The following is a 15380-nucleotide window of genomic DNA, read 5'->3' as shown; positions in this document are numbered from 1 at the left end:
TTTTTTCCTACCTTGTCTTCTAGCTCACTGATGCGGTCCTCTGCTTCTTCTAGTCTACTGTTGATGCTTTCTATTGAGTTCTTTATAGCAGTGATGTCATTTTTCATTTCTTCTTGGTTCTTCTTCATTTCCTCTTGGTTCTTTCACATAGTGTTGAATTTGTCTTCCATTCTTTTCATCCACCCTATGACCATTTCTCTGAATTCTTTCTCTGACAGGTTGCTTGCCTCCATTTTGTTTACTTCCTTTTCTGGTGATGCCTGTTTTTCTTTCAGATGCAGGCTGTTTCTTTGTCTCCCTATGATCTCTCTTCTCCAGGTGTCTGGTTATGTAGTTCTCTCTCTCCTTATCCCAGGCAAAATTTGCCCTTTCCGTGAGGGGGTGCAGAGCTCCTCCGAATCTGCATGCCCGCTCTGCTTGGGGACTGATGCTCCCGGGTTCACAGCTGTTTTCTGGGTGCCATTGTTGTAGAATCCTGGGCCCTTCAGACTTCCAACAACATCCACTCTCCCCTTCAAGATGGCGCGGTCTCCGCGTTAGAGCCGGTCGCTCCGGGAAGGATCCCAGCATCAGTGGAAGCTGTCCGGTCAGGGGAGCCCTGTCTGGCAATTCCCCGCAGTTCCCTGGAGTATAGCTGTCCCTCAACTCACAAACAAACACTCCCAATGCGACCACACACTCTCCCTTCGTTCTCTCACTCACGCACTATCTTGCAGTCTGCCTTCCTGTTGGCAGCCATCTTCCAGTCTCAATATATTGTTTATCTCCATTTCATTTAGTTATTTTTTCTGAAGATTCCTCCTTTTCTTTCATTTGGGGGTGGTTGTTTTTTTGTCACCCTGTTTTAGTTGTCTTTTTGTGTTTGTTTCTATGTATTAGATAGAATTGCTATGACTCCCAGTCTTCGTGTGGTGGCCTTTTATGGTAAATGTACTGTGGGACCCAGTGGTGCAATCTCCTTAAACTACTGAGCTGGATGTTCTAGGAGTGTCCCATTTGTGGGTTATTTGGGCTCTTCTGTTATAATTGGGTCTTGATTATTGTTGCCCCATTTGTGGGTGGGATCTCCTCTCAGGCTGGCTGACTGTGAGGCTCAACCTCAACCAGGTCATGCAAACTATGCTACAGGTACTCTGGCTGGTGCAGACATGTGTTTGGGGGAAGTTTGTCCCTGCACTGTTGTCCTTTCCCAAGATTTTCCTGCTATCTGGCTAAACCAGAATGATACAGAGTGCCTCATGAACTGGAATTCTGACAACCTAAGAGCTCAATATCCCAGGTCACAAATGATTAAGAGGACTGTTCAGGCAATAGCTCTTCTAAGATTTCTTTTCTGATGGCTGCACCTAAGCAATGGAAGCTCAGAGGCAACTTGCAGACTCTTCTAGGTGCCGCCTAGCTGGTTTAGCTTTCTAACGCAGGGCCACAGTATTCCCTAAATATATTTTATATTCATGAGGTAGTCTTGGAAATCCTTGCTCTGGACATAGTCCTCCACCTTCCTCACCAGTGTGCCCACCATGGCCGTGTTGGACCCAAGCCTTCCAAGGTGCACTTGGTGCCCTCACCACTGCTCCTCAGAGCCCTACAACACCCGACTGAGTCAGCATTTTGTGAGTGGTTTTATGATAGGGGTCCAATTTCATTCTTTTGCATGTGAATATCCAGTTTCTTCAGTACCATATACAGTGGGGCCTTGACTTACGAGTGTCCCGACTAATGAGTTTTTTGAGATACCAGCTGTCTCTCAGCCGATTTTTTGCATTGAGTTGACAGAGTAATTTGAGGTAATGAGCTCCTTAACGAGCTCCTTAACGAGCTCGGTCTCAGAACGAATTAAACTAGTAAGTCAAGGCCCCACTGTATTGAAGAAACTGTCTTTTCCCCATAGTATATTCTTGGTACCCTTGTGAAATATTAGTTTATATATGTTGTGTTTATTTCTGAGCTCTTGGTTTTGTTTCATTGTTCTATGAGTCTATTTTTATGCCAGTACCATACTGTTTTGATTACTATAACTTTGTAGTATAGTTTGCTACCAGGAATTATGATATCTCCAGCCTTGTTTTCTTATTCAAGATTGCTTTGGCTATTTTGGGTCTATTGTGGTTCCAATGAGAATTTTAGGATTTTGTTTCTATTTCCATCATTATAATTTTGATAGGGATTGCAGTGAATCTGTAGATGGCTTTGGTTAGTATAGACATTTTAAACAATATTTGTTTCATAGACATGGCATATCTTTCCATTTATTTCCCTTTAATTTTTTTTCATAAATGTCTTAAAATTTTCAGTGTAGAAATCTTTCACCTCCTTGAAAGATTTGGTTAAATTTATTCCTAAGAATTTTATTATTTTTATGCTATTATAAATGAAATTTTTATTTATTTCTTTTTCAGATAGTTTGTTCTTAGTGTATAGAAATGCAACGGATTTTTGTATGTTGGTTTTGTATCCTGCAAATGTACTGAATTTGTTTATTTATGTTACAGTTTTTTGGGGGGAATCTTTAGGATTTTCTCTATGGATCATATCATATATAAACAGACAGTTTAACTTCTTCCTTTCTGATTTGGATGCCTTTTCTTTTTCTTGCTTGATTGCTCTGACAAGGGCGTCAAGTATCATGTTGAATAGAAGTGGCAAAAGTGGGCACTCTTGTCTTATTCCTGATCTTAGAGGAAATGCTTTCAACTTTTCACTGTTGAATATGATGTTAGCTTTGAGTTTGTCATATATGCCTTTATTATATTGAAGTATGTTCCTTCTCTATTGTATTTGTTGAGAGTTTTTATCATGAAGGATATTGTATTTTGTCAAATACTTCTGCATCTATTGAGATGATTATATGATATTTTTCATTCTATTAATATGGTATGTCACATTTATTGATTTGCGTATGTTGAATCATGTTTGCATCCTAGGGACAAATCCCACTTGATCATGGTGTTTCATCATGTTAACCCTTTGAGTGTCAACCAATATCCTAGGAACTATGCTAAAATTGCCAAGGCATTTTTGCTGATTTTACAGCAGTTTAGGAAAAAAATTATGAATCACAAGTAAATGAAGTTACATATTCAAAAACTTAAGGAAACCTTTACTACATTGACATATTTAGCAATATCATCATCACTAATAAAAACAGACTTAGAACTGGATGCCATTTCGAAGCTTTGATAGCGCTCCCAGCACTTTTGGCGAAAGACAGGAGGAGCATGATCGTGCTCCCCAGCACTCTAGGGGTTAATGTGCTGTTGAATTTGGTTTGCTTGTATTTTATTGAGAATTTTTTCATCTTTTTTCATCAGGAATATTGACTTGTAATTTTCTTTTTTTCTTATTGTTGAAAGTATTACATAGGTCCTCCTTTTGCCCCCATTAACCTCTTCCAGCCCTTTCCCATCCCTTCCTCCCCCCAGGCCCTCACCACCCCATTGTCTGTGTCCATGGGTTATACATATGTGCATATAAGTGACTTGTAGTTTTCTTGTAGTGTCCTCATCTGGCTTTGGTATCAGAGTAATGCTGGCTTTGTAAAATGAGTTTGGGAGTATTTCCTCCTCTTTAATTTGTTGGAAGAGTTTGAGAAGGATTGGCCTTAACTGTTCTTTAAATGTTTGGTAGAATTCACCAGTGAAGCCCTCTGGTCTTGGGCTTCTCTGTGTTGGGGGGTTTCTGATTAATGTTTACTCTCCTTACTCATTAATGGTACCTTCAAATTTTCTAGTTCTTCTTTTTAAAAAAAAGGTTTTTATTGATTTCTGAGAGAGGGAGAGAGAGAAATAGAAAAATCAATGGTGAGAGAGAATCATTGATTGGCTGCCTTCTGCACTCCTCCTATTGGGGATTGAGCCTGCAACCTGGGCATGTGCCCTGACCAGGAATTGAACTGTGACTTCCTGGTTCATGTGGCTCAACTACTGAGCCACACTGGCTGGGCTATTTCTTCTTGATTCAGTCTTGTTTCTAGGAATTTTCCAACCATTTCTTCTTGTTTAGTTTGTTGGTGTATGATTGTTCCTAGTCATCCCTTATGATCCTTTGTATTTCTGTTGAATCAGTTGTAATGTTTTCTCTCATTTATGATTATATGTATTTGTGTCTTCTCTCTCTTTTTCTTAGTCTAGCTAAAGGTTTGCCAGTTGTGTCTTTCTTTTCAGAAACCAGCACTATGAGCAATATGTATATACTGAGTGGCCAGATTATTATGACTGGCCAGATTATTATGACCACCCCATCAGTACAATGAAGTGAATTAGTTATGCAAATAACAATAATAATAAAATCTTGAGAGTATTGGCTTAGGAAGTTTTCAATATTCAGTATTTTTGGAAGTGTCAATGAAGTACTGATGGACTGGTCATAATAATCTGGCCACTCATTGTACATTTACATTTGTTATATCCTCTTGCTGAATTAACCCCTTTATCCTATATAATAAAAGCCTAATACGCTAAGTGTCCGGTTGTCTGGTCGGCCGTTCAACCAATCAAAGCATAATATGCTAATGATATGCTAAGGCCGCTCAACCGCTCACTATGACATGCACTGACTACCAGGGGGCAGACGCTCCGACCGGGGAGGTTAGCCTGCGGCTGGGGTCCAGCCAATAGGGACTGAGTGATATGGGCCATACACGCCCTGGAGCCCTCCCGCGGTCCCTCCCCGGCTGGCCAACTTCCTGCATCCCTCCCTGGCTCTAATCATGCACTGGTGGGGACCCTTGGCCTGGCCTGCGTCCTCTCGCATTCTGGGACCCCTTGGGGGATGTTGGAGAGCCGGTTTCGGCCCAATCCCACTCAATGCAGGAGCTGTCCCCTGGTGGTCAGTGCCCTCCCACAGGGGGAGTGCTGCTCAGCCAGAAACCGGGCTCCTGGCTGGTGAGCGCAGCGGCAGTGGCGGGAGCTTCTCCTGCCTCTGTGGCAGCGCTAAGGATGTCCGACTGCCAACTTAGACCCGCTCCCCATGGGGAGCGGGCCTAAGCCATCAGTTGGACATCCCCTGAGGGCTTCTGGACTGTGAGAGGGTGCAGGCCAGGCTGAGGGAAACTCTCCCCCCCCCCCCCCAGTGCAAGAATTTCGTGCACCGGACCTGTAGTCTGTAATAATAAAAGCGTAATATGCTAATTAAATCGGACGTCCTTCCGGACAACCTTCCTGATGAAGCCGGGGCTGCGAGGGAAGCCCCGGTCCCGGGTGCCAGAGGAAAGTAGGTGCAGGCAGCCAGGAGAAAGAAGGCCTACTCTTGCATGAATTTCGTGCATTGGGCCTCTAGTCATTATATAATGACCTTTGTCTCTTGTTACAGTTTTTGACTTAAAGTCCATGCCACCCCTGCTGCCTTTTCTTTTCCATTTTCATTCCATATATTTTCCATCCTTTCCTTTTGAGCCTATGTATCCTTAAAGCTGAAATGAGTTGCTTTGTAGACAGCATACAGTTAAGGTGTGGTTTTTTTTAATCCATTCAGCCACTTGATGCCTTTTTGTATTGGAGATTTTACTTGTTTACATTTAAAGTAGTTATTGATAGGTAATGACTTAATAATGCTATATTATTGTTTTTGGCTATTTCATTGTTTATTTTTCTTCCTCTTTCACTATCGTCTTTTGTGAGTTGATGATTTTCTGTAGTGGTATGTTTTGATTCTCTTCTTTTGATCTTTTGTGTATCTTCTGTAGGTTTTTGCTTTGTGGTTACCATGAGACTTACATAAAACACCTTATAAATATAACAGTCTTTTCAAAGCTGATAACCACTTTGATCTCATACAAAAACCTTACTACACTTTTATTTCCTTGCTCTCAATTTTTTTTGTTTTCAATGTTGCTGTTTATATCATTTTATATTCTGTATCCATTAACAAATTATTGTAACTGTACTTATTTTTAATAATTTTGTCTTTTAATTTTTACACCAGAGTTAAGTGATTAACACACCATTGTATTAGAGTATTCTGAATTTGACTATATACTTACCTTTACCAGTGTAAAATTTTTATTTTCGTCTGTTTTTATGTTACTATTTAGTGTCCTTTTATTTCAGCTTGAAGAACTGCTTTAGCATTTTTATAAGACAGGTCTAGTGGTGATGAACTCCCTCCGTTTTTATTTGTTTAGGAAAGCCTTTATCTCTCTTCCACGTCTGAAGGACAACTTTGCCAGGTATTCTTCTAGCAGCTTCTTCCTTTCAGCACTTTGAATAATACATCACCTGACTCTCTCCTGGCCTCCATAGTTTCTGCTGAGAAATGTACTTATAGCCTTCTGGGGCTCCCCTGTCTGTGAGAATTTTTTTCCTCTTGTTCCTTTTAAAACTCTTTGATTTTAAACAGTTTTATTATAATGTGTCCTGCTGAAAATCATTTTGGGTTGAAATTTGGCAGAGTTGTGAGAATTTTTTTCCTCTTGTTCCTTTTAAAACTCTATCTTTGATTTTAAACAGTTTTATTATAATGTGTCCTGTTGAAAATCATTTTGGGTTGAAATTTGGCAGAGCGGGCAGAATCAATGAGCTTTATGAACTTGGAGATCTAAATCTCTCCCCAGATATGAGAAGTTCTCAGCCACTATTTTTTTTAAATGAGCTCTCTGCCCCTTTCTCCCTCCTCCTTCTGGCACTTCCATAATATCTAGTATTTTTTTCTTTTAATGATATCCCATAATTCATTTAGGTTTCCTTTATTCCTTTTCTTCTTGCTCCTCTTTCTGGATGATTCAAATGGCCTGTCTTCTAGTTCACTAATTCTTCTGCTTATCCAGTCTGCTATTGAAGTGCTCTCTCTCAGATTCTTCATTTCAGACATCTTATTTAACTCTAGGATTTCTGTAAGTTGTGTTTTTTATAAAAACGTGTTTTTTTTGTTTCTTTATTGAACTTGTCATTTTGTTCATTTTCCTAATTTTGTTTAATTAGCTATCTGTGTGTGTATTTAGTTCACTGAATTCCTTTAAAAGGTTATTCTGAATTCTTTTCAGATACTTCATAGATCTGTATTTCTTAGAGTCAGTCATTGGAGTTTTTATTAGCTTCCTTTTGTGGTATCAGTTTTCTTTGATTATTCATGATTCTTCAAATGTTGCACATTTGAAGAAGTAGGCACCTCTTCCAGTCTTCACAGACTGACTGTGGCAGGGAAAGTCCTACACCACTTTGCCCATCCAGGAACCTGAGTGGAGTTCTTGGGTAGGCCACCCTGGTGCCTGCGTCAGCAGGTGAGCAGGTCTGGTGCTTGGGTCCACAGGGTTGGGCCTGGAATCTAGGTTCACTGGGACAAACCTGGCACCTATGAGCTCATCCTGGAGTCCATGGTAAAGTTGGATACTCCCCTTTGTGGAGGGTGTCTCTCTGTGCTGGGCTGCCTGGGCCTGGGGGGAGGGGTGACAACATGAAACTGTCTTTTTTACCCTCTTCAATGTGTCTTTTCTTATCTGGGCTTAACCCAGGAGCTGTAATCTCTCACATGGAATCTTTAGCTCTTCTGAAGGCATTTCCATGCATGGATAGCTGTTCAAATTAATGTTTCTGGGAGCGGATGAGCACCAGAAACTCCTATTCTGCCATTTTGCTGAGGTCACTCTTCATAGTGTCTATCTTCAAGTAATCTTAACCTATAATTTAAAATCTTGTCACAAGAAAAACTCCAGGCTCAGATGACTTGACTGAAGTTAAATGTTTGAAATGTTTAAGAAAGAACAGTAATCTGTTATAAACTCTTCCACAGAACAACAACAAAAAAAGAGGTTCATGTCCCATCTTGTTTTATGAAGCAACATAACCTTGATATCTAAACCTGAGAAGTATGTTACAAAAAAAAAAAAGAGAGAGAAAGAAAGTTATAAGACAGTGTTTCTCTTGAAAATCCCAGACAATCCTAAGCAAAGTATGAGCAAGCGGATTCAGTGATATTGAGTGATAATATGTCATGGACAAGTTGGGTCGGCTTCAGGAATTCAAGTTTTGTGTAATATTTTTAAAAAGTAACAAATGTGTTCATCTCATCAACAAAGAAATAAACTACATGATCATCTCAATAAATGCAGAAAAATCATTTGTACAACTCCACACCCATTCATGATTAATAGAGCTGTTAGCAAACCAGGAATGGAAAGGAACTTCCCTAATCTGATCAAATAAGGAATCTGTGACAAACATCCCACATAACTGTGAAATAGCAAAAGCTTTTCCCTGAGGTGGGACTGAGCCAAGGATGGTTGCCCAACGCCACTTCTGCTTGGCACTGCACCGCAGAACCTAGCCATAAAAGATTTAAAGGTATAAGATTTGAAAAGCCAGAAATGAAACTCATTTTTTTTGCAGATGATATGGTTATTTATAAAGAAAAGCCAAAGAAATCCAAAAGCAAAATATTAAAAGCAATGAGTGACTTTTGCAAGATTGCTTGACTCATGCCCAACATTGGCCAATCAGTTGTATTTCTAAATATCAGAAACAAACAATAATGATCACGTATAAATTTTATTTATGATAACCTTCCAGACACTTCCACATAGAAATAATCTAACAAAAGATAGCTGAGACAGAAAGCTGTGAAATATTATTGAAGAAAAGTGAAGAAAACCTAAGAAATGTAAGTGTAGGGCATGTTTGTGGATTGCAAGCCTTAATATTGTAAAAAGGTCAATTCTTCCCTAAATGGTGGATTCAGTGCTATTCCAACCGAAATTCAAGCACCGATTTTTCTAGAAATTGACATACTTATTCTGTAATGTATTTGAAAAATGCAAAAGGCCAAGAATAGTGAAGATGGTGTTGAAGACTTTGGACGACTTTGGAGGACTGACGTGCTCCTAGAAAGCCAAGCAGTGTTAGTGTGAGAATCATTCTGTCCAGAGGGCAATGGGCAGGATACGGAGCCTGAAAACAGACCCCCTCATGCAGCTTTCTGGTGGGCGATGCAGGAGACACTGCAGCTCAGTGAGGAAGGGCACTGTTGCTAATAAGTGGTTCCAGGTCAACTAGATATTCGTAAAGGAAACAATTATGAATCCCCATCTCATAAGTTACACAAAATCAGTTACAGAGCAAACTGTGAAAGGAAACAAATTTTTTAGGAGAAACTAAGATTTCTTCATGGCCTTGGAGTTAGCAAAGGTGTTTTAAACTGAATGCAGAAGGACTGACTATAGACCAAGCCAGTTTTGCTCAGTGGCTGGAGTATCGGCCCACAGACTGAAGGGTTGCAGGTTCGATTCTTAGTCCCAGTCGGGGCTTGAGCAGGAGGCAACCAATTGATGTATCTCTCTCACGTAGGTGTTTCTCTCTCTTTTCCCCCTCCCCCCTCCCTTCCACCTCTCTTAAAAAAATCAATGGAAAAAAATATCCTCACTCCTCAGATGAGGATTTTAAAAAAAGAAGTACTGACTATAAAGGAAAAGACTGGCAAATTGGTGTTCATTCTGATTGAGAACTTTGGTTCATCAGAGACAGCATTAGTAAACGAGGACAGAAAATCAAGCCAGAGTGGGATGGATATTTGCTATCCTTTTAGCCAATAAAGGACTTATTTATGAGAGGTAATCAGGTTTTTATTACCTGTAAGGTAATAGAGATACACAACTCCATGTGTAGATGGACCAAGCACAGGCGTGCTGCCAGGAAGCCCGCAAAAGAAGGAATGGAGATGGAGGAGGGAAAGCCGTCCTGGTCATTTTCAGAAATGAGGATTCATTTGTTACTGCTGAATTATTTAATGGTTAATTAATTTTTGTCCCCCACTTCACCCCCCAAAAGGCAAAAGACATGAACACATGAACAAACATGTAACACGAAAAGATCTCAAAATGGTCAATAAATATCTGAAAAGGTGGCTCAACCTCACTGATCAAATCAAAACCACCACGAGACACTTTCCGAATGGCTAAGATTTAAAAGACTAACGATACTGAGGTAGGTGAACTCGGGGGCCTCCTATGCCTTCCAGTGGTTCTCAACCTTCCTAATGCCGCGACCCTTTAATACAGTTCCTCATGTTGTGGTGACCTCCAACCATAAAATTATTTTCGTTGCTACTTCATAACTGTAATTTTGCTACTGTTATGAATCGTAATGTAAATATCTGATATGCAGGATGTATTTAAAGGAGTCGTGACCCACAGGTTGAGAACCGCTGCCTTAAAGGGAGGGTGGGAATTGATAAAACCACTGAGGAAACAGTGAGGCGCCTTCTGCCGAAGTGAGCACATGCACATGATCGTCCAACAGCCTCCCGGGCTCTGTGCAAAAGAACACGGCACGTGTGCTTCTGAAGACACGCCAGGACGGCCCCAGCAGCGGATTGTGAGCCCCAACGGGAAATCCTCAGATGCCCATCACTAGCAGAATGAACAACTCTTTTTGTTGTTGTTGTTGTTGTTGTTGTTAAGCCTCACCAGATATTTTGATATTTTTTCCATTGATTTTTTAGAGTGGAAGGAGGGAGGAGAGAGAGAGAGAAGCATCAATGCGAGAGAGACACATCGATTGGTTGCCTCCCTCACGCGCCAGAAGGGGGCTGGGGACAAACCTGCATTCCAGGTGCGTGCCCTTGACTGGGGATCAAACCTGTGACCCTTCAGTGCTTGGGCTGGTGCTCTAACCATTGAGTACACCCGCCAGGGCAGAAAGGACAACTCTTCACACTCGACTCATTCCACGGGATACGGAACAGCCATGGAAGTGAACAAACACATTGTCGCTCCCGCAGTCACACGATGAGTTGCATGTGCGTAGTGTGGGTCTCCTGGGAGGAAGAGCCTGGCGTCCTTGTGGTTTTGAGGGCACTCACGTTGTAAGAGGAGTGCTATGGTTGCAACTTATCTCTGTCATTCTTCAATTTACACTTTTTTTTTTTAATAAAACACACAAAAGAGAAAAGTTTGCCACCAGCAGACAAGCACTAAAAGAAGTTTTAAAGACTATACTTTTGTCAAAGGGAAAGTGATCCCAGATGGAAGACCTGAGATGCGGAAGGAAAGGAGAGCAGAGAAAGTGGTAAATGTATGCGTAGTCTAAAAACTGAAACTATAAGGAAAATAATGTCTTATGGGACTTAAAAAATAGGATTAGCATATGATGAAAGGAGTGAGCAAAACTCTCAAGGAAAGGTAGACTATTGCCGATTTGGCCCAAGACAGTGGGAGAGGTCTGTGGCTGGTGTCACAGCCTCTGGGCAGAATAATTCCAGTTTCCCAAGTCAGTTATAATGTGATCATCAAATCATCCTCAGGGCACCCAGAGAGCAGTAGCTGAGCATTCACCATTGTGCCGAGTCTGGTATCTGTGATTTTGTATTGCTTTTCTTGAAAAGATCCTCCCAAATTACATAAGCTGTAGGCCCCACAAAACCTGAATTTGTTCTCCATCTTGTCACCAACTCCCTGTTTTCTCAGAGAGAAAGATTGGGAGAGCTGGGTGGCGGAAGGGCCCAAGGAGAAGGGCCACTGATGTGGACTGGAGTGTGGACAGAGGTCTGATTGCCAGCTTGGTTCCTGTGCGCCATCCCTCTGACCCCTCTGCTCACAAGCCACGCGTCACCACTGCCTGAACCCTGAGCGGATCTGAACCCCAGAGCTGGGGCCCCTTTTTGGGGGAGACAAGCAGCAGCCTCTCTCCTGGACAGGCCTGTGTTGCCCTCTTGGCCCTGCCTGCCATGGGAAATGGACCCAGAAGGCCTCCTGGAGATCCTTGCCCAGCACTTGCCTGCCCATGGGCTGGTCTGGCTTAAACATCGCCTTCAGATAGCTCTATTTGACCATGTCCTTCCAGCCTTGCTCGGGCCACCAGGCTGTCAGGAGGAGGTGAGCCATGAGGCCTTGCTCCCTTGCTGCCCCGGCTGCTGACTGCTCCCTGTGAGGCCCTCCGGATGTCATCACACAGGGGCCCCTGGCTCCCAGCCAGCTTGAGTGGGTGTGGGTCAAGGCTTCTCCATGGACTCCCAGGCTCCCTTTGCTGGGCCCAGGGCAGCATACCTAAGGGAGGACCTCATGCTGGCCACAGGCCTGGGGCAGCCCCGGAACCCCCTGAGCCCCCTCGCTTATCACAGCCAACCAGCTCCCTCTCACTCACTTCCTCCAGCTTTCACCTCGTCTGTGATTGGGGTTTTCAAGAACGATCTCAGTGCTGTGGGCGTAGCTGACTCAGGCTGTGGGCTACTGATGACAAGGAAAGCCTGTATTTGGGCTCTGCTGGAGTTTATCACAAACCCTGCAGATAGACCTCTTGTGTCCCCACTGAAGTTTGCTTTCTTCTCATGCTTCTCTCACCAGCCAGCTGGGACCAGGCCCCCACAGGCCCAGGGGACTTGCCTGGATGCCTGGAGCTCCCAGGCCCCAGCCCCCACCACCTCCCCACTCAGCTGGTGGAGTCATTTTGCCAATAAGCCACAGAGCTGGAGCTTTGCGGGTAACTGTGGACAAGGGTGGGCTCTCTTCCTCCCATAGGACATTGGTCAATGTCTGAAGACATTTTTGTTCGTCACATTGGGGAGGGGGTGCAACTGGCACCTACTGGGTGGAGGCAGGGCCTGCTGGTGCAGGAGTTGGTGTGAGGAAAAGGGAGGGAGGGGGGTGCACTAAAGGCTCCCATTTCGCCCTAGCTGGTTTGGTTAAGTGGATAAAGCATTGGCCTGCGGTCTGAAGGGTCCCTGGTTCGATTCCGGTCAAGGGCACATGCCCGAGTTGCAGGCTTGACCCCCAGTAGGGGGGCGTGCAGGAGGCAGCCGATCAATGATTCTCTCTCATCATTGATGTTTCTATCTCTCCTCCTCCCTCTCTGAAATCAATAAAAATATATTTAATAAAATAAAATAAAGGCCTCCATTTCCCCAGCAAGGCCAGGCACCCTCAGGGCCCAGCTGGCTTCCTATCCTTATGTGGGGGTGACAGTAGAGTAACATAAAAGGGCAGAGGGGAGAAGTGTGTGGAGGGACGCCCTGGCCCAAGGGGTGTTCTCACCCTGGCATCTGTAATGCAGCATTTACTGGAGGCGTGGGCAGTGGATGGACTGGGTCAGGGACCTCCTATGGATGCTCAGGGTACAAGGGACATGCCTGTCTCTTGGGGCCTTGCTCAGACCCATGGCCCTAGGGGTTCCTCTTCGATGACCCTCTCCCTGGGAAGTCCTCATCGTTCCCCCAGCCCTGGGACCCCTCTGGGGTGAAACTCCAGGCAGCAGTGTGGGTGTGCGCCTCTCGGGGGGGGGGGGGGGGGGGGGGGGGAGGAGGAAGGGGGGTTGCTCAGATCAGGAGAGGCAGTGGAGAAATGAGCAGAGGTGAGGAGTGGAAGGACTAGCCTTCACACCCAGGGACACATGGATGAGACAGCAGCTCCATGCAAAGGCGAGGGAGTGCCCCGCAGAGAGCACTACCCGTGTGCAGGAAATGCGGCGTAGGGTGGGGGCCAGCCACCATCTCCACAGCCCAGCACTTTGGCTTGTGTCCCCTTCAGACACAGGCCTTCCACAAGCCTCAGTGTGAGTCAGAATCAGAAAGAGACTCAGTCCATCTGAGCCCGTCCCAGCCTGGCTGGGGAGCAGAGGGTCCATCTGTGCTTGGCACAGGATTGTCACACACAGCTTCGATCCCACCTCCTTTAGTCTCTGCAACTTTCTCATCTGTTCCCACGTGCTCCACCTTGGCACTTGGTTTCACACCAGGTCTGGTGTCTCCTGGAGATGAGATTCCAGTTGGGTAGGAATGGCAGGAAGTGGAGCTGTGCCTCTCTGTGCGTCCATGGGGGATGGGGTAAATTTTTCATTTGTCTCATTACTGGCCATGTGAACATTGATTGTTTAATTAACATGATGTCTGCTAGGCCTCTCCCCTGCAAAGTGACTTCCCCGCTTTATTATAAATAAGTATTTTGTAGAAAAGTCCTTGAAAACTATATAAACATCTCATGCTTCCCCAAACTTTCACTTGTTTGTCTTTGAGTATGAACTCATGATTTACAATTTTTTTCAACAGGGTGTAATCTGTTGCTCTCAGTACGCCCCATCCAGCTGGCTCTCCGGGCATTGACGGTGCCCAGGCTCCTGATGGCTTCCCAGCCATCTGATGTGTCAAGATGTTCCAGAAGCATCTGGTATTTTTCCTGCTCAGACTGGAATCGGCTGTCTCTCCAAGGAATCCTGGTCACTGTTAGAGGAAGATGGTATTTAGAAACCACGATCTGGGTGCTGGGGGTGCTCCTGCTCCTGGTGTCCAGATCCAGCCCTCCCAGTGACCAGAACAGGGCATGAGTGTGAGCGTGAGTGTGTGTGCGTGTGTGTACAGATAAATGTGTGTATGTGAGTCCACACTCACACAAATGTACACACGCACAAATGCATTCACTCGCTCACACACTTTATCCATCTTTATCTGCCAGTGAGTTTTCCCCAGTCAGCCACTGGCTGGCTTCCTTCCCTTGTCAAGCGATCTGTGTTTTCACTTCATCGATGTACAGCATTCTTCACTCGATCCAGAGCAGGATTCCAGGCCCGGAAGAAGCATCTCCCTCAAGCGTGTAATTTGATGGAGGGAGCACTGGCTCACCGGGAAACCTGGATGAGCGGCAGAACTCAATTTGCCATTGAGGCTCTCTGAACAGATTTCTAGCCTTCACTGTGCTCTTTATAAGAGCAAAAGTTGAAAACCCTTCCTGTGCATCGATGAGAGAATGGTTCCTTGACCTGTGGCTTGGGCATCAGCCACCGAATTCTTGACTCCTGACTGAGGGCCGGGTCGGAGGGCAGGGTGGTAGTTCTCCAGGGAAGCCTGTGGAGGTGAGAGGAGAGAATGTTTTGGCAGAACAGCTTGGACTTGGCTCCAGGACAGTGCAGAAAGAGAGAACACTCTGCCCTGTGTCCCTGGGGGGCCAGACTCCTTGTTTGCTGGGGTCATGTTGGAGCCCCCAGCTTCACTCCAGAAGACACCCCTACCCCCTTGCTTGTGGCCTGGCAGTGCCTTCTGCTCACTGGACTTGCTGTAGAGCAGGGGTGGGAACATCTGGCCCACGGGCCATAGAAGTCCCGAGAAATCATTTGGTCTGGCCCCGTGGTTGGCAAACCGCGGCTTGCGAGCCACATGTGGCTCTTTGGCCCCTTCAGTGTGGCTCTTCCACAAAATACCACGTGCAGGTGCGCACGTACAGTGCAATTGAAACTTCGTGGCCCATGCGCGGAAGTCGGTATTTTGTGGAAGAGCCACACTGAAGGGGCCAAAGAGCTGCATGTGGCTCACGGGCCGTGGTTTGCCAAGCCGCAGTTTGCCGACCACTGGCTCTGGCCCTGCCAGGGCATTAGGGGTGAGTTAAGTAAATGTTTAACCAAGTATAGCAGGCTAGTTTTTGATAATTTTGTATGGCCCAAAAATGATGTTATAGATATCCAGATGGCCCT

General features: G+C 44.6%; 1 protein-coding gene across 1 annotated transcript in view; it reads left to right on the top strand.

Annotated features, from left to right (window-relative positions):
- BANP (BTG3 associated nuclear protein) overlaps positions 1-15028 on the top strand; it is a 153083-nt gene extending 138055 nt beyond the window's left edge. The window contains exon 13 of the mRNA XM_014536667.1: positions 13966-15028. Within this exon, the coding sequence (XP_014392153.1) occupies positions 13966-14019 (54 nt within the window). The 3' untranslated portion in view covers positions 14020-15028. The remainder of the gene's footprint in view (positions 1-13965) is intronic.
- Positions 15029-15380: the final 352 nt, after the last annotated feature.

Source organism: Myotis brandtii, unplaced genomic scaffold (assembly GCF_000412655.1).
Source record: "Myotis brandtii unplaced genomic scaffold, ASM41265v1 scaffold165, whole genome shotgun sequence".
Classification (NCBI taxonomy): Eukaryota; Metazoa; Chordata; class Mammalia; order Chiroptera; family Vespertilionidae; genus Myotis; species Myotis brandtii.
This window is presented reverse-complemented; position numbering and strand designations above follow the sequence as displayed.